We start from the raw sequence: 16,167 nt of genomic DNA, 5'->3' as shown, positions 1-16,167 counted from the left end.
TGGTTTTAAGTCAGCGAAACTGGTTTTCAAAATCATTTTGATAACAACATTTAAAGAAGGCGGGAGGTGGGAGGTTTATTCTTTAAAGCTAACATCCATTGTGAAATCTTAGGCATTGCAACATCTAAGGGTCTGCGCTTTTAAGCTTTATATAAAAAAAAAAGGTACATTGCTAAGGTACATAAGCAATTTTGATCTGCGCATTTCGGACCAAGCATTTCAATGAAATATTAAATGCAATATAATACAATATCAAAGGTTTGTTCAAACATATTCTGTAAGAATTTCAGCAAATTTATGTAAGACATGTTTCTTTCATTGCTTACACACATTTAAATTTCCCGCGTTGCCGTAACATTTGCGGAAAATTGTTGCCAGCCCTGTTATTGGATTTTACACAACCTCACAAACGGTCACATAATCGGCTGACAATTGGAAAATTGGAGAAAAAATTTACTTTGACCCGAATAATGTGCTTAAAGTTATTTGGTTTTACGGCCCTTCTGGCCATTGTCAGCTGTGAGGTTATCATTGGCCAGGACGAACTGGTGGACGAGGTGTCTGGCCTGTACACCATCGAAGGACGCGTCTCACCGCCAGATTCCATTTTTCCACCCACTCAAGGCGGCGGGCGAAGTGCTCCGGTGAACAAGAATGCGCCGAAGTGGCACACGGAGATCACGCTGTCCATCAACGACGGCGAATTTAAGGGATTCGTCCGCGAGGATGGGCAGTTCATGATCAGCGGAGTGCCATCCGGCAGCTATATCCTGGATGTCCACCACCCGGATGTGTTCTATGAGCCGGTTAGTTAGGGAAATCCATTCAAGATGATGCCAGAAACACTAAACATTTCTTCTATTTCAGGTGCGCGTTGAGATCAATCCCAAGGGAAAGTTCCGCGCCCGCAAAGTGAACTTTGTGCAGCCCGCCCAAATTATGCAGGTGGCATATCCACTGCGCGTAAAGCCACTGATGCCCTTTAAATACTTCCAGACCAGAGAGCAGTGGAAGGTACAACTTATTATCTAGTCCAAAACGGAAGAATCACAAAACTAACTTTTGCTCTTGACCTATTCAGATCACCGACTTCCTGTTCAGCCCCATGGTCCTGATGATGGTGCTGCCTCTGCTCCTTATGCTGGTGCTGCCCAAGATGATCAACGATCCCGAGACAAAGAAGGAGATCGATAATCTCCAGTTCCCCAAGGTAAGCCGTGAGGATCATGTATAGTACTTTGGTATTATATAAAGCATGCTCTGCTCCACAGATGGGCAACGATATGCCCGAGATCAGCGAAATGCTGACTTCGCTGCTAACGGGCAAGCAGCCCGAGCCCAAGGAGAAGAAGCCTGCTCCGGCCGTCAGGCAGGCGAAGAAGCGCAAGGACCAGTAGTAGTTGGCCACCAGATAGCTTTTAGTATTAAGCCTAATTGGAGCGATTAAATAGTAAATTTTCATTATAAGACTTTGCCGCTTTATTTAAGAAATCCTACTATTTGCGGCCGCTTGAGTCCGACGCGCTCCTGCTCCAGATTTAGCATTTTAGTGAGCAGCCGGTCCAGTTGCTCACCAATGGCCAGACCCAGCTCCAGGCAGTTGCGCATGGTGTCCCGGTGCATGGCCCCGCCGCCGGTCAAGTGTGTACCCGAAAGGAATGCCTGTCCATTCCGCATGGAAACTGACACAACCATGCTCACTGTGCTGCAGACCTCCTCCTCCGCCGAAGGATCCACTAGGACATAGTCACCGATCTTGCAAACTGTGACCAACAGCGGAACCGTCTCAATGCCGATGCGTGTGCAGTCATACGGATTGTCCGATATGATGAGGTCTGTGATGCCGGCATCCAACATGGTGGCCGTCACCCGGGGCAACTTTGTATTGAACAGAGCCGCTTTGGCGGCCAGCGACACTGCGTCGTGCAGATTGCCGCCACACTCCAGAATCTGCAAGCACATGCATTAGCATTTTGTGAATACTTAGGTATTACTAGAGTCTAACCAAGATGTCTATGTACAGCTTCCAGCACTGTTGACCCGGAATGAGGCACAACGTGCGGTAGTTGAAGGCCAATGGCGATTCGTAGGCGTTCTTTAGGGAGAGAATAAGTTCTTGGGCCAGATCCGAACCGCCGCGTCCCTCAAACTCCGGGGTGGCATTAGCAGAGCTGAAATGTATATGTTATGGCATATTCTTGGAACTTCAGTTGCATCATTACCAATCCACAAAGAACTCCAGTTTACCAAACTCGGGCGTCAGCGGGTTGGGTACATCAATCTCGGTTTTCACGCCCACCAGTATGTCTGTGTTCGCCAGCCGAAGGCGGGCGGATCCACTGGCATTGCTAACCAGTCCGGTTTCCAGGTCCATGGGCCGGTAATCCCGTCGAGAACGTCCATCGCAACGAAAGTCATCCTGAAAACGCATCAATTAAGGAACAGTCTATATTTCCTGCATATCCTTTTAACACACCTCCACGCCGTGTAGAATATATGTTTTTTCAGCTTCGCTCAGTGCAACGTATGCCATTTTAGACTTAATTTAAGAAAACAAATATTCAAAACAAATTCAACATGTGCAATGAACCCACATCGATACTATCGATATACCGCATATCAGGGAGAACCAGGGCTGTCGGCATTTCGATTTTACTCTACACTACAATTCAGTGCGAAAGGTGTATTTTTTTTATTCGGGGCACAGTCATTTCGCCTTCCCATCTGGTAACACTTATCCAAAACAAGCCAGTCATTTCGTGTTCGTGCGGCTTTTCAACCAAACATCAATTGTAAATTGAATTGTAACAAATTTAAAGATCAAAATGCAACCCGACTTTGATTTCACCGACACACCGGTCAGCACTGGTGTAAGTATGAAGAGCATCAACCTCATAACTGCGTACTAAGAGCACAATCCTACCTATTTGCAGACCACCATTATGGCCGTGGAGTTCGATGGCGGAGTGGTCATTGGAGCGGATTCGCGCACCAGCTCGGGTGCCTATGTTGCCAACAGGGTCACCGACAAGCTGACCCGCATCACGGACAAAGTGTACTGCTGCCGCAGTGGATCGGCCGCCGACACTCAGGCCATTGCCGACATTGTGGCCTACTCGCTGAACTATCACGAGAACCAGACCAACAAGGATGCTCTGGTGTTCGAGGCCGCCTCAGAGTTCCGTAACTACTGCTACAGCTACCGCGAGTCCCTGCTCGCCGGCATCATTGTGGCTGGTTGGGATGAGCAGCGCGGCGGCCAGGTGTACAGCATCCCGTTGGGCGGCATGCTGACCCGCGAGGCCTGCACCATCGGCGGATCGGGATCCAGTTTTATCTACGGATTTGTTAGGGAGCACTACCGCCCCAATATGGCGCTGGAGGATTGCGTTACATTCGTCAAGAAGGGTGGGTAATCCCAAAAAACCAAAGCAGTTTCTTTTAAAACTAATCCTCCTCCAACAGCTGTCCAGCACGCTATTTACCACGACGGCAGCTCTGGTGGTGTGGTGCGCGTTGGCATCATCACCAAGGATGGCATCGAGCGCCGCATCTTCTACAACACGGAATCGGGCGCATCGGCTGTTTCCAGCACTCCCAGCTTCATTTCCTCAGAATAAATAGTATACCTACCCAAATAAGATCGATGAAGAAAGAGTTGCAAACTCGTCTCATGGTAATAAACCTGGTTTTTGTAATATGGATACTTTAATTTGTATTTTGGCTCTTATGGCAGTACAAAAGTTAGGTCTAGGGGCTAAAATGGTAATAAATAATCGAAAACCTAAGCCTAAGATGCAGTCATAAAGATAGTGCTGTTCCTGACACTGGTCCTTCCTCACAACTCAGATAACTACTGCGGCGAGAGTGGAATGTTCCCCACAGGGAAGTCATTCCACCGCCTATCACATGACAGTCAATACCGATATCCCTCGCTTAAACTCTAATCCAGTCAAGTAGTGACCAAAGATTTAGGAGTTGAGTTTGGCCACTTCAGCTGCGTCTATAGACTGCGTCTCCATGGACTTGTTGGTGGCACATCGCTGCCTGCGGTGGCGGTACAATATCTCCGGTGTCCAAACAAGAACCACCACCAGCAGAATAGCTCCTTGAGCATACAGGCATATTAGGTAGGAGTCGGCGTAGTCCCGCACCCATCCCAGCAGCTGGCCCACTGTGATTACAATAACGCCCTTGGACATCATGCTCAGTCCCAGGCCGCCGGCCAGTTTTTCCGAGCGGCAATGCGCGGATATGGTGAGATTGTTGTTGATTACAGTGGCTGATTTCATCATGCCTGTCAACACAGACATGGTGATGATGACGGGCAGCGCTTGATTCTCGGCAAGCACACAACGGGCGACAAAGAGTCCAACAATGCCGATCAGGAACACAACACGATAGGGGATTCTAAGGTGATCTGTGACGATGGGCAGCAGCAAACGGCACACAATGTCGGCGCCAGCCACAAGGGACATGCAGAAGGCCACCATTTGGCTGTTAAGCTGTGCTGTTTGTCCAAGAAAACCAGGAAAGATCATCGTGAAGTTTATGGTCGCCGTATACACAAGAGCCATGCCCACAATGATGCTCCAGAACACTAAATCTTTGAGCAGCTCCAGATCCAATGCCTGTACCAGCCGCTGTCCCATGCGGCCGCACAGAGTATCCACATTTGACGGGCTAAGCTCAATCTTGCTTTGGTTAGTAGGAACAACCACTACTTGCAGGGGACTAGTCTTCTCGCCATCGGCCTCGGTCAGGAGTCGAATGTGTTTGCGGTTGTTGTGCTTGGCAGGTGGGTTTAGCGGTTTCAGGAAGGCAGCACCAAAAAGCTGTAAAGTACTCAGGCTGTAAGCATTGGGTCAACATAATATTATAATAATAATCTTAACTTACCCCAAATAGTGATAGGGAAGACATAGATAGGACTGCGTAGCGAAAGCCATGGTTATCCAAGAGGTACCGCACTAGGTGAGGGATAAGCACCTGGCCAAGGCCAGCGCCTGCCAATGAGACACCCACAGCTCGTCCTCGTTTGGTGGTGAAGTACGAATTAATGGCCATGAATGTGGAGGGCGAGATGAGGCCCAGTCCAAAACCCACGAAGAAACTGTAGCCCAGAATGAAGTGCCAGCTTTCAGTGGCAAAGGCGCACAGAGCCAGGCCCAGGGCGACTAGGATGCAGCCTGTAGCGGCTACATTTCGGGGCTTAAAGCTCTTGATCGCGGGACCAATGAAGAGGCCAGAGAAATTGAGAGCCAGGCTGTTTAGATTCGTGATCAGGGCCGCCGTAAATGTGTCCTCTTGCATTTTCTGCAGCTCACCCACAAAGAGCTGGCCAAACACTGACAAAATGGATTGGTTGGTCATCTGGATGCCGGCATATGCAATAAATATGTTTAGTTTTGGGTATTTCTTTCAAGAGTATTGAACACTCACATTAATCAAGGCCACGGCGGCCACCACAATCCATCCGTAGCCACCATCGGGGACAACGCGACTCGATTGCACGTCCATGACTGTGCTCTCCGGGTTTCTCGTCGAGATTAAGCTGGCTAAAAATATGTAAACAGCGATAAGTGGACTGTTATTAAAACGTCTGGATTTGTTTATGGCATCTAAAGACAGGTGTAAAAGTGCGTTCCGATAAGCCCGGCGAAATGGCATTTACCCAGCGGATACGAGGTGAACGGCTCGTCTCAGAGATTTCCCCAAACTGCGTGGCCATTTCGTAAGCAACGTTTTAACAAATTAAGGCGAATTAAAGCCTAAATTAAAATAAATTAATCCCAAAGTCACAAAACTTTGAATCAGTATGACCTCTCTGCGAATGCCATAAAATGTATATTCTGAACTATTGCGCACTTCTAGAGACTGCGATATGCACCTTCTTATTAAGTGAGAAACTGTCAGTACAGATTCGTTTAATAAAATATTTAGGGTTTACTTTTCAAGATAGTGCTTATCTAAGCTCTTATTATATGCAAATGAAAGCAAATAACCCCAAGTTGTTAATTCAAAAACACGACTATGGTCCCACTATTCTGGCGCCGCTTATCGATAGCTGCTAGCGATGACAGTAATCAGCTGTGCTTTGCCCTGTTTTTATTTGTAAAATAACACGCATTTTTAATAATTTTGTTTGTATATATTCGCGCGTCTCTCTCACAAATGCCTTGTTTCCTGTGCACTCAGAGTGTGGATGATGCGGTGGGCAATATAGAGTTTGCCTCGGAGGAAGCCGATTCACTGGGCCTGCGGTGCATCATCGAGAAACACTTCTGGCTCCAGGTAAACAAACAAATCTAACCTGTATTATTATTATTATTGTTATTGAAGAGTGATCTTTTTTTTAGATCCCTGCCTCAAGAGCCGGCTATGTGTGCGGCCCCTGCTGGGAACAGCTTCTACTCTTTCACAACTTTTACCTCAATGTGGAACAAGCCCACAAAGCGCTGGAGCACACTGTTTTGAAGGAGACATCTCCGCCAGAAGTGGTTGCTTCCGCTCTAGAAGAGCACATCGTGAAAAGCGAGCACGACGAGAGCGTAGCCGCTGCCGTCAAACGCCGACGTGGACGTCCTCGAAAAGTCGCTCAACAGGATGCACGCGAGGAGTTGAAGACCGTTCTGGAGCAAATCAATTTAAACGAAATAAAAATCGAGTTCCCTGAAGCTGACTTGACAATTGCCGATGTGCTTGAGGATCAGGAGGAGCAGGATTTCCTACCTGACGACTGCATCAGCAAGGAGGGAGTAGAGGAGCCAGAAGATTTGGAGAAGAAACCGCCGACGCTCAAGCGAAAGGTTAGCGAACGTTCAAGAGGTCGTCGACGTGTGCAATTTGCAGAACGGCCCAATACAAGCTGTCTGCCCAAAATCCAGAAATCACAAGAGTTCAATGAATATATTCGCGAGCACTATAAAGTTCAGTGCCACATCTGTAACTTGCCAATGGAGGGCTTCTCCGAGATGCTGGCCCATGTACGACGGGAGCACAAGCAGCGCGGCTATGCAATGTGTTGCAACCGAAAGTTCTTTAAGCGGGGCGTTCTGGTGGACCACTTGCGCCGCCACCAGGACCCTGAAACCTTTAAGTGCTCCATCTGCGACCGCGTGATGGGCCACCGTCGAAGTCTTGAGTTGCACATGCGCATGCATGAGATCAAGACGCGCGGACGACTATACCACTGCGAACAGTGCTCCAAGAGCTTCTACAGCGCCGTCGTCTATGAGCGCCACAAGCTGACTCACATTCCACGAGAGCAGTGGCAGGTCAAGTGCACGCACTGCGAGAAAACGTGAGTGACCGAAAAATTGGCTCTTTCTCAGATTGTTACATTTGTATTGGTATTTTTCAGTTATCCCAGTCAGTATACGATGCAGCAACATGTTAAGCTGGTCCATTTGAATTTATATGCCAAGATCTGTGATGTGTGTGGAAAATCGATCAGAGGTCGCGAAGCCTTGGCCAGGCACATGGAGGAGCACACGGGAGGGCCGCAGGCAGCAATCAAATGCCACTTGTGCGACTCAATGCTAACCACCAAATATGGACTGGCCCGCCACATAAAAATGATGCATACCGCTGAGAACCTGCAGCCGATGCAGTGCGAATTTTGTCTGAAGATTTCCCCCAGTCTACAGGCACACCAGCACCATATTAAGTACACCCACAATACGGCGCGTAGTCATCAGTGTCCGATGTGCGAAAAGGCCTTCAAGAGACCAAACGAACTAAAGGTAATTAATGAAGTAAGTGACTGAAGAAAGCAATTGGTTTTGAACTGTTCTTGCAGGAACACATGACAACCCACACCGGCGAGGTTTTGTACACATGCCCCCATTGCCCGCAGACCTTCAATTCAAATGCCAACATGCATGCGCACCGCAAGAAGGTCCATCGCAAGGAGTGGGAGGAGAACCGACACAAGCGACTGAATCGTCCTCGCAAATCAGACACCATCATCGCCGTCAGTGTACGCAAGACCACAGAGACCAGGCAGGATGGAGGAGGGATGGTAACTGCAGAAGCGATAGTAACTACCAGCAGCCCTCGAGCAGAATGCTAGCCCTAGGTGACCTTTTGACGCAATAAAAACCAAATGGGACACCGTACCCCTATTGTGATGATTGCAGCGGCGAGCGGGGTAAACAAATTATGTGATTATTAATTGAAATCCCTGCGTGGATGGGATCAACCGGCTGAAACTGGTTTGTCCATCTGCCCCCCGATCATCTCGAACTGGTAAAACGGACATCGGAGCTGGCGTTATCAGCGATTAAGGTCGAATCTGGTAATTCATAACACATATAGACGCATATAGCACATCGACGACCAACCCGGGATGCTTCAGCGGCTCAGGCAGACGGAGAAACCAGTTTGAGTCGGTTTGGAAAAGTGGATTCAATCCTTATCAGCGAATTGGCATTATCATGGTATCAGTTCAAAGGTATCATCAATCGGCGTGTGTGTTTGTACACATTCTAGTCTTCTGCGGAATCCTCAATCTGTGCCAAAGAAATGACTATGCAAGTTACGAAGTCTTGTTTTTCCATCTGTGGCAACATCTTATTTACCAATGGAATATTTGGAATGTTTTGCAAGCCACACAAATCTGCCATGATCTATTGACCTTTTTTATTTTTGCATCACCTCTTTGTTGGCTGTGATTCCCATTGGGTTAAGTGATTCCCACTGATCTATACCTTACTTATATTTATGAGTAGCTATTAATTTAAATCAAGAAATGTAATCTTCTGACCCTAAGCGAACATTTTTGGGTGATTCCCTCACAAATCTATTTGTCTATATAATATGTTTCCTCGTTTGACATAAGGTAAATAGCATTTATTTTGTTGCAAAATGAATGAAGGCCTTCTAAGAGTTTCAAGCAATATTATTTGAAATCAAAGAAAACCTTTACTTAAAATCTAGTAACAAATATTGTATTCGACTGGTAATTTCGCAATGTTTTTGAAAGTCAAATATTATCTCACATCAAAATTAAGACACTCACTTGATGTAATTAGGTAGTTCAAATATTCACAGTCAATGGAGCCAAATTGTTTGCTTTTTAAGACTTTGTTTAATTTCACACTATCACCGTGCCGGCTCGGTTCTTCTAGATTTAGATTTGATGCTTATCGCGCGACGAGCGAATCTTATTTAAACAATTTGCTACTCCAGGCCCGCCTTATATTACGAGTAGTGGGCAGTGTTGCCAACATCTTTCATAGGATCCGGCCAGATGATAGTATTTTTTTCTTTTTGTTTTTTACAAATTCATTGTTTACTCTGCTCTCAGATGCGCTTGGCTATATAGAGTTTGCCTTGGAGGAATACTTTTGGCTCTAGTTAAACAAACTTTATGGGAAGTTCCCATGTTCATAATGTGGAACGAGCCCATACAGTGCTGGAGATTGATCCTTATATCGGGCTACGTACAAATATACAAAACACTGTCCTACATAGAAATAATTCGCAAGTTATTTTTTATACTTAAGCCCATCAGCTGCCCAACTAAAGGACCTCAAGATGGGTGTGAAGACATCTTACTGGAATATTTATATTAATTAAGCCCAAAAGTTAAGGACTATCACTTCCGGACTAAACATCAGCGAATGAAATCCGCCGCAGAATTTGCAACTGATTCTGTTTAAATCAACCTGCAAACTGTAACAAATAGTGTTAATTGTGTCGAAAGAGAGGGAGCCGAGAGTCCTGTGCCTGTAACATGTTAACAAAGTCTTCTATTTACTATTTTAGTAACGTATATAAAAGAATACAAGGCGGAAAGTGGGAACTGAAGAAGTTGGTCGAAATTACATAATGTTATGTCGCGAGACTTAATTTCGAAAACTAAGTTAGGCGCCAAACTATCGATAGGCAACTCAACAGTTGTTTTACCACACAATCTGAACACTCAAGAAACGGCACTTTCTGCGCCACTGTCTGCACCCACCTCGCTCAGCTGTTTCACTTGTCTCTCTCGCACACCTAATCGTGAACGTGTCAAGCGAAGGCTTTTGTTTTCATTCCGCATTTTCCTTAAATTTGGCCATTTTCCAGACGAGATGGTGGACGATAGCACCCGAAAAACGTTGAGCAACATTCCCCTGCTGCAGATTCGCGCTGGTCCGCGCGAAAAGGATGTGTGGGTGCAGCGGCTCAAGGAGGAGTACCAGGCACTAATTAAGGTACATACATCCATATACAGATTGCGATGTAGTTGGGGTCCATGGAAATAGTAATGTTTTTTTGTTTACAGTATGTGGAGAACAACAAACAGTCCGGCAGCGACTGGTTCCGACTGGAATCCAACAAGGAGGGCACCAAGTGGTTCGGAAAGTGTTGGTACATGCACAACCTGTTAAAGTACGAGTTCGAGGTGGAGTTCGACATTCCAGTGACGTACCCAACCACTGCGCCCGAGATTGCCCTACCGGAACTTGACGGCAAGACAGCGAAGATGTACCGCGGAGGCAAGATCTGTCTGACGGATCACTTTAAGCCACTGTGGGCACGCAATGTTCCCAAGTTTGGAATCGCCCACGCTATGGCTCTGGGTGTAAGTACTCTAAATACACCGCCTTCGTTGGATCTTCTTCATTAATCCTTTGTTACAGCTTGCTCCCTGGCTGGCCGTGGAGATTCCGGATCTCATCGAGAAGGGAATCATTACGTACAAGGAAAAGTAGCTAACTCAACTAGATAAAATTACTGACAACAAAACAATGAACAAAGTTTGATACGAAAGTCAATTATCTTTGCGTTTATTAGTCAAAAGTCAAATTGGAAAAGATCATTCAGCGTTCCTCCATCGTCGCGTATCCTAGGTGTCTAAGTGGTAAGAATTTCATTTGGTTGATTCGGTTTGATCAGTGAGCTTGCTCCTCGTCATTCCCTTAGTTCATGTGGTTATGGTTATGGTTGTTGCGCTGTGATGACTGACGCCACGTATCCGACCAGATTGAGCTTGGCGAGGTAAAAGGATCGTACTGCGTGGGTAGGCTTTCGCCGGGTAGTGCAGCTCCAGTTCCAGATGTCGGTCCCGCTGAGACCGGTTGTTGTGCAAGGTTGTGCGTCTGACGTGCGCTCTGCTCCAGACCTGGAGGAGGACGCATGACACCGATGCCGGCTGTGGCGTTGGGCCAGTTGGAGTATCCTAGTGGTGACCAGTTTGTGGCCCAGTTGCTCGGATCCATAATCGCCAGCAGCGAAATCTTCTCCTGCTGCCTTTGCTGAAACTCCAGTTTCTGGTTCTGCTGAAGAAGTAGTTGCTGTCGCATGACCAAGTCGCTCCGCTGTTCCCACTGCGGCTTTTCCCGCTCCCTTTGTTCGTAGATAGCTGTTCGAGTAGAAATACATTAGGGAGTTGTGAGCTTATAATCTTTATAGCGACTTACCATCTGGTGTTATGAAATCCACCTCGGTGTTGGCGAACAGCGAATTACTGGCCGTAGCTGAAAGTGGCTCCCACAGCGATGTCACCATCGGCGGCGTGGCGTTCTTGCGGTTGTCTCCGATCGGTCCGAGATCACTCGAAGACGTCGCATGGTTCCAATCGAAACCATTATCCGTGGGCGCCATTTGAGGAGTCCGAAGCACATCCCGGAAGGAGACGCGACTGCTCGTCTCCCAAGGATTGCTGATGCATTTAAGCGCATCTGGCGACTCTGGCGGCGACGTGCTATTCGTGGTCTGACCAAAATTCAACTTCTGGCGCTGTTTTCGCTCTGGCTTTCTGAATCCCACTCCAGCCCCCGTGCCATTGGTCAACTTTTGATCCTTCGAGCGGCGTTCTCTTTCCCGTTCTCTGCCTGGTGTTTTACCCATTTTCTTGGCCGATCCGTTCTGTTCCTTAAGCACACGCGGTTCTGATTGCTTGTTGGGCTTGGGCGATATATTCTCCTGCTGTGGTGGACTCGATTTGGCCAACGACTTTTCTTGCTGCTCCACAACGGGGGTCGATGCTTCCGGCTTGGATTTGGTTGTCCCAAGGACCACTGCAGGTGTGGGTTTTACTTTCTTCTGGGGCCGAACCTGAACTGATATAGGAACACCTTGAGGCGATGGCGTCGAAGATTTCTTAACGGGCTTTGCCTCTGGCAAGGGGACAGGAGCAGCAGCAGGAGCACTAGCAGCAGGAGGGGTAACTGGAGTGCTTACCACTGTCTTTGGTTTGGCTTTTTGTAGATGCTTGCTTAGCGCATTCATGTCCATGCTCCATGGTGACCATGAGGACTTCGACTTTGACTTTGAATTCGTGGAATTCACTACTGTTCGCTTTCGCAGCTCCTTCAGTTGGCCATTTTTGACCTTCTGCTGTTGCTGCACAGTCTCTGCCTTAGCTGCTGCCTCCTCCGCCTGCAGTTTTACTATATTCCGTAAATTAAACGTAGGCTGCAAAGGACCCTTGTTTCTAGCCGCATCGTAGGCATTTTGTTGAACCATTATGGCTTTTGCGTCAAAGACAGCCGCCACCAAAACCAGTCCAAAGCTGGCCAGTAGCACTACAAGGGCGGCGTTTTTTAGGGAGGATTCCCATCCAGGTCGAACCAAAAGCGAGGCACATAGTTCCACACTTTCCGCTGGCATTTGTGCTAGAAGCATATAGCTTATATCGTAGGTAAGGTTCGTTATCAGCGTAAGGGATCGTTTTACCCTCGAGGTAGTAAAGTCTGCGCTAAACGCTATCTCCACTTTTCTAGTTTCATTCTCGCCCAGATCGAATCCCGCACAATCCATCACCTTAAAGCCGAAATCCTCACACGGCAGCGAGCCAACGAGGAAGCCCTCGATCCTTATTGGGATGACACCCGAGTTGCGGGCCGTAAAACTTCGAGTTACTACCACTGCTTCATTGCCAGACTGACAGCCCTGAAATTGATCGGTGGCCATCTCAAAGAGCAACGGCGAGGCGGCTCCCGGGCGCCGATTTCCAAAACGGAACTGCGACTGCACGGCACGAGCCTGTAGCCACACAGCCTCATACAGCGTAAGATTGCTTCTCACATGCAGCAGGGTACAGTACTTCTCCGGCAGCTGGGCACTGAAAGTGATGGGGATGGTTAAGCTGGCGCCTCCAGGCAACAGAATGGGATCCCCGGCTTCAGGCAGGGAAAAAACCGCTCTATCTGTCAGATAGCAACTTGTTGAGCTCACGTCAATGACTTCGTGGGGTAACGATAGCTGGGTACGTCGTGCAAAAGCCGGATCCGATAGAAAGTAATCAAGCAGGAGCGGACTCTGCGAAGGATTCGTCAGCGTTATCCACTGGCGCTGCACCTGGCCAACCTCAATAGCCGGAGTGGGCGGAATAGGCTGAAACTGCACCAGTTTCGGCCACTCAATCGTTATGGAAAAGTCCAACTCCAACGGCGGTAGCTCTTCGCTGTGCAGCGTGAGGGACATAGATGACAATTGGCGTCGCAACTGCCTAAAGAGTTCCGTGCGTTGTCTCAACTCCACTCCGTCATAGAGGAGATTATTGTTGATAACGCCACCGTTGCCAATCCCTCCACCTGGAACGCTGGGGAAGATGGCTAGATCATTGGTGGACTCTCGTATATAGCAATTATTTCGACACACGGACGCAGGGTCAAAGTAAATGCGTCCAACCTTGGTCAGCGTTTGCGGAGCAATCGTAGTGCCCTTCGCATTAAAGTCCTTAAAGCGCAGTCCCACCGGAAGTGCAAAGGATATACCCTTCACGTGCACCGGGTGTGTGAAGCTTGACCGGATGCTCAGCACGGCAGTGCACATTTTGCCAGGAAAGCAGTTCTTAAAGCTGAGCTGCTCCTGCTCTATCTCTAAGTGGCCCACAGAGGCTTCGAACTTAACGCGTACGCGAATCACTTCGTATGGCGTCCAGACCTTAAGGGTTCCAAACGTTGCATCCGCTTCGTACGTCTGAATGGCCACTTTAAATACGGCGCTCTCACCGGCACGAATCTCTCTGCATAAATGCCATCCCATAGTCTCGTTCTCGACACTTACCGGATGTCCGATGGCCGTGGCGCGGCAACCCAGGAAGGTGCTTTGCGAGTAGACAGTTTTTGGATGCTTGAAGAACCAATTCGTTATTCTAACGGGCACTGGATTGTCGTTCCTCAGGATCACGAATCCGTCGCGCGACATCTCAGCGAATGGCACAGTTCCCAGATCTAGCTCCAGGTTATATGCCGCTTTCTCCAGCGATTCCTGGCGAAAGTTAAGCACAATTGGCTGCGTGGAAACGTGTAAACGTCCACTGCATGATACCAATGGAAGTTTAAAGACCGTGACGTTCGTCTCAATCCTCAGAAAGGATTTAAACGCCACCTGGTCGTTTAGCAGGTTTAGGCGCAGGAGCTCAACAGATTCGCCCGGCTGAAGTAGTATCCTTGGATCGCCCACGAGGGCTACTTCCAAAATGGATTCATCAATGGGCTCTGTGAGACTTACGTTAAACAGAATGAGGGGCATTGCGAATTTGTTCCGCACCACCAGCGAGCGTTTTCTTTCCAGCGGTTCACCCTCGCCGCCTTCTGGCGAAGTGGTTACAAATCTGGTGGCATTCCTGTCGAAGGAGAGCCCTCCATGGAAGATTTCTGCTCGCACCAGCACTGTAAACGCCTGATCCGCACCAGGACTGGAACTGGACTGGTTACTGTTGATCACCAGCAGATCGTTGATGGCTTCGTCGCTTTCGAATAGGCTGGCATTCAACACTATACTTGTGTTGTTTGCGTCAAACGAAAGACCCGGGATCTGACGAAGGTAACTGCCGAAGAGTTGGCGGCTCTCGTCGTCCCGAACGTCCAGCTTGAACTGTAATGCATCCGGAGCATTTAAAGTGGCCACACGGCCAAAGTCTGCCAGTGGATTGCGGGCGTACGCAGAATGCCGTGGCAGGATCTCAAATTCGACAGGAATAACCAGGACGTTCTCCTGGCCGAGATCCAGTTCCTGTTCTGCGATCTTGATGCGTATGTAGGCGCTGTGATTGCCAGCTGTGCGGCCGTGAAAAGATATCCTAATGACCGGCTTTAAAGTGTGTGGCGGAATCTCCCACAGATTTTGTGGGCCCTCCGAGCCACCGCTGGGCAACTCTAATTGAAACTCGCCGCCGCTGCTGTATATCTAAAAGACATGGTTATGAGTATTATAATTAAAGAGTGTTGATTTAACCCTACCTCAAGTATCTGCAGCGGCCGCTCGTGCGGGTTGTACATGTGAATCTCTGGCGTGAGTGTCGCATTCATGGGCGCTTTGATGCCCACCAATGGCTTTAGGCGGTACGGGCACTCACTGCCCTCGCCCTGTACCGCCAACTCGGCCTGGCCGAAGGAGGTGTGAATGAGAAGGTCGGCGGCAATGGCGCCCAATTGCCGCGGTAGGAACACCACGTTGAAAGTGGTATTGCCTTGCGGCGGCACCTCTCTCGTGCCCAGGAAGCTGCTGTAGAACGCCGGACTTGGTCCGGCCACCGCGTTCAGCTGGAGCGTTCGATTGGAGTGCTGATTGAACAGTGTCACCGTCTGAGAACGCGCCTGGCCGACGGACCACGTTCCAAAGTCTAGACGGGACGGCACAAGCCGAAGGTCCCCCAAATCGTGGATTGGTGCCTCCTGCAACCCAAGGAAAGTCTCCTGCAAGACCTTTTCACCTTTGGCGCCCAAAGTGAGAAGGCAGATTAGGATGAGCAGGATGGGTTCTGCGAATATTCGCAAAAGCGGCCTCATCTGGACTTGTGTGGGCATGGCGTGCGTTCCCTTGATCCTGGGATGCTGTGTGTGTGTGTGTTCGTGTGGGCGGCGATGGCGCTGCTCCTTGTAACCGACTTTCTGTCCAGCTGCTAATCTAAATTGGAGTTTCCTTGGTGCTGCGCTTTATTTATATTATCCAATATCGCTGGCCAAAAATTATTATCGCTATTCGGTGTGACCGCCGTGGAATAGATAAAAGATACCATCCGGCACTGCGAAATACTAATCATATGATCATTTTAAAAATATACCATTAATGCAGAGAATCATTTTTTAAGGCGCATCAGGTGGCTACATAAATTGTTTGATTTCTTTTTTAATTTTTATTAATGGAATCGCGTGATAGTTTCGACATGATCTGCCCATGTTTGATTTCAGTTGTCTTGCTAGTAGTTTTATTTAATGGCATGAT

General features: G+C 48.3%; 7 protein-coding genes across 8 annotated transcripts; 4 read left to right on the top strand and 3 right to left on the bottom strand.

Moving 5' to 3' along the window:
• The first annotated feature begins 390 nt into the window (after positions 1–390).
• On the top strand, positions 391–1,467 carry LOC6734693 (ER membrane protein complex subunit 7 homolog). Its single transcript, XM_016181834.3, has 4 exons — positions 391–806; positions 868–1,014; positions 1,082–1,210; positions 1,272–1,467. Exons 1-4 carry the CDS (start codon positions 471–473, stop codon positions 1,395–1,397), a joined length of 738 nt encoding a protein of 245 aa, XP_016027891.1. The 5' UTR covers positions 391–470; the 3' UTR covers positions 1,398–1,467.
• LOC6734692 (exosome complex exonuclease RRP42) lies at positions 1,456–2,633 on the bottom strand. Its single transcript, XM_016168176.3, has 4 exons — positions 2,477–2,633; positions 2,223–2,419; positions 2,006–2,171; positions 1,456–1,950 (listed from the first exon to the last, which is right to left on the bottom strand). Exons 1-4 carry the CDS (start codon positions 2,531–2,533, stop codon positions 1,480–1,482), a joined length of 891 nt encoding a protein of 296 aa, XP_016027890.1. The 5' UTR covers positions 2,534–2,633; the 3' UTR covers positions 1,456–1,479.
• Positions 2,634–2,708: 75 nt separating this feature from the next.
• Positions 2,709–3,704, top strand: LOC6740783 (proteasome subunit beta type-6). Its single transcript, XM_016172774.3, has 3 exons — positions 2,709–2,870; positions 2,934–3,408; positions 3,466–3,704. The coding sequence occupies exons 1-3, from the start codon at positions 2,826–2,828 to the stop codon at positions 3,618–3,620; spliced, it is 675 nt and encodes a 224-aa protein (XP_016027889.1). The 5' UTR covers positions 2,709–2,825; the 3' UTR covers positions 3,621–3,704.
• Positions 3,690–9,172, bottom strand: LOC6734691 (monocarboxylate transporter 13). 2 transcript variants are annotated; one of them, XM_016168175.3, is made up of 4 exons: positions 9,023–9,172; positions 5,443–5,558; positions 4,900–5,373; positions 3,690–4,835 (listed from the first exon to the last, which is right to left on the bottom strand). In XM_016168175.3, exons 2-4 carry the CDS (start codon positions 5,518–5,520, stop codon positions 3,972–3,974), a joined length of 1,416 nt encoding a protein of 471 aa, XP_016027888.1. In that variant the 5' UTR covers positions 5,521–5,558; positions 9,023–9,172; the 3' UTR covers positions 3,690–3,971. The 2 variants fall into 2 exon arrangements, with proteins under 2 accessions (XP_016027888.1, XP_016027887.1); XM_016168174.3 differs by lacking the exon at positions 9,023–9,172 and adding an exon at positions 5,675–5,858.
• LOC6734690 (transcription factor grauzone) lies at positions 6,048–8,120 on the top strand. Its single transcript, XM_002081661.4, has 4 exons — positions 6,048–6,294; positions 6,360–7,303; positions 7,364–7,745; positions 7,802–8,120. Exons 1-4 carry the CDS (start codon positions 6,175–6,177, stop codon positions 8,072–8,074), a joined length of 1,719 nt encoding a protein of 572 aa, XP_002081697.1. The 5' UTR covers positions 6,048–6,174; the 3' UTR covers positions 8,075–8,120.
• A 780-nt stretch (positions 9,173–9,952) lies between the features above and the next one.
• LOC6734689 (ubiquitin-fold modifier-conjugating enzyme 1) lies at positions 9,953–10,766 on the top strand. The gene is made up of 3 exons (XM_002081660.4): positions 9,953–10,202; positions 10,274–10,573; positions 10,632–10,766. Exons 1-3 carry the CDS (start codon positions 10,080–10,082, stop codon positions 10,701–10,703), a joined length of 495 nt encoding a protein of 164 aa, XP_002081696.1. The 5' UTR covers positions 9,953–10,079; the 3' UTR covers positions 10,704–10,766.
• On the bottom strand, positions 10,750–15,975 carry LOC6734688 (transmembrane protein 131 homolog). Its single transcript, XM_016168173.3, has 3 exons — positions 15,183–15,975; positions 11,412–15,129; positions 10,750–11,353 (listed from the first exon to the last, which is right to left on the bottom strand). The coding sequence occupies exons 1-3, from the start codon at positions 15,747–15,749 to the stop codon at positions 10,911–10,913; spliced, it is 4,728 nt and encodes a 1,575-aa protein (XP_016027886.1). The 5' UTR covers positions 15,750–15,975; the 3' UTR covers positions 10,750–10,910.
• Positions 15,976–16,167: the final 192 nt, after the last annotated feature.

Source organism: Drosophila simulans, chromosome 2R, assembly GCF_016746395.2.
Source record: "Drosophila simulans strain w501 chromosome 2R, Prin_Dsim_3.1, whole genome shotgun sequence".
NCBI classification, from domain to species: domain Eukaryota; kingdom Metazoa; phylum Arthropoda; class Insecta; order Diptera; family Drosophilidae; genus Drosophila; species Drosophila simulans.
The sequence above is the reverse complement of the archived record's forward strand: the minus strand, read 5'-3'. Positions and strand labels throughout refer to the sequence as shown.

Excerpts from the sequence above, each read along its gene's own strand:
- LOC6734689 (XM_002081660.4), top strand. The coding sequence starts at position 10,080 with ATGGTGGACGATAGCACCCGAAAAACGTTGAGCAACATTCCCCTGCTG. Across the intron at positions 10,203-10,273 it reads AGTACCAGGCACTAATTAAG|TATGTGGAGAACAACAAACA; the intron begins GTACATACATCC and ends TTTTGTTTACAG. Across the intron at positions 10,574-10,631 it reads CCCACGCTATGGCTCTGGGT|CTTGCTCCCTGGCTGGCCGT; the intron begins GTAAGTACTCTA and ends CCTTTGTTACAG.
- LOC6734692 (XM_016168176.3), bottom strand. The coding sequence starts at position 2,533 with ATGGCATACGTTGCACTGAGCGAAGCTGAAAAAACATATATTCTACAC. Across the intron at positions 2,172-2,222 it reads CTGGAGTTCTTTGTGGATTG|CTCTGCTAATGCCACCCCGG; the intron begins GTAATGATGCAA and ends TATACATTTCAG. Across the intron at positions 1,951-2,005 it reads AGCTGTACATAGACATCTTG|ATTCTGGAGTGTGGCGGCAA; the intron begins GTTAGACTCTAG and ends ATGTGCTTGCAG.
- LOC6740783 (XM_016172774.3), top strand. The coding sequence starts at position 2,826 with ATGCAACCCGACTTTGATTTCACCGACACACCGGTCAGCACTGGT. Across the intron at positions 2,871-2,933 it reads ACACACCGGTCAGCACTGGT|ACCACCATTATGGCCGTGGA; the intron begins GTAAGTATGAAG and ends ACCTATTTGCAG. Across the intron at positions 3,409-3,465 it reads CGTTACATTCGTCAAGAAGG|CTGTCCAGCACGCTATTTAC; the intron begins GTGGGTAATCCC and ends CTCCTCCAACAG.
- LOC6734691 (XM_016168175.3), bottom strand. The coding sequence starts at position 5,520 with ATGGACGTGCAATCGAGTCGCGTTGTCCCCGATGGTGGCTACGGATGG. Across the intron at positions 5,374-5,442 it reads CCGCCGTGGCCTTGATTAAT|ATGACCAACCAATCCATTTT; the intron begins GTGAGTGTTCAA and ends GCCGGCATCCAG. Across the intron at positions 4,836-4,899 it reads CTTCCCTATCACTATTTGGG|CTTTTTGGTGCTGCCTTCCT; the intron begins GTAAGTTAAGAT and ends AGTACTTTACAG.
- LOC6734688 (XM_016168173.3), bottom strand. The coding sequence starts at position 15,749 with ATGCCCACACAAGTCCAGATGAGGCCGCTTTTGCGAATATTCGCAGAA. Across the intron at positions 15,130-15,182 it reads GGCCGCTGCAGATACTTGAG|ATATACAGCAGCGGCGGCGA; the intron begins GTAGGGTTAAAT and ends CATGTCTTTTAG. Across the intron at positions 11,354-11,411 it reads GGATTTCATAACACCAGATG|CTATCTACGAACAAAGGGAG; the intron begins GTAAGTCGCTAT and ends CTACTCGAACAG.
- LOC6734690 (XM_002081661.4), top strand. The coding sequence starts at position 6,175 with ATGCCTTGTTTCCTGTGCACTCAGAGTGTGGATGATGCGGTGGGCAAT. Across the intron at positions 6,295-6,359 it reads AGAAACACTTCTGGCTCCAG|ATCCCTGCCTCAAGAGCCGG; the intron begins GTAAACAAACAA and ends TCTTTTTTTTAG. Across the intron at positions 7,746-7,801 it reads AGAGACCAAACGAACTAAAG|GAACACATGACAACCCACAC; the intron begins GTAATTAATGAA and ends CTGTTCTTGCAG.
- LOC6734693 (XM_016181834.3), top strand. The coding sequence starts at position 471 with ATGTGCTTAAAGTTATTTGGTTTTACGGCCCTTCTGGCCATTGTCAGC. Across the intron at positions 807-867 it reads CGGATGTGTTCTATGAGCCG|GTGCGCGTTGAGATCAATCC; the intron begins GTTAGTTAGGGA and ends CTTCTATTTCAG. Across the intron at positions 1,015-1,081 it reads AGACCAGAGAGCAGTGGAAG|ATCACCGACTTCCTGTTCAG; the intron begins GTACAACTTATT and ends TGACCTATTCAG.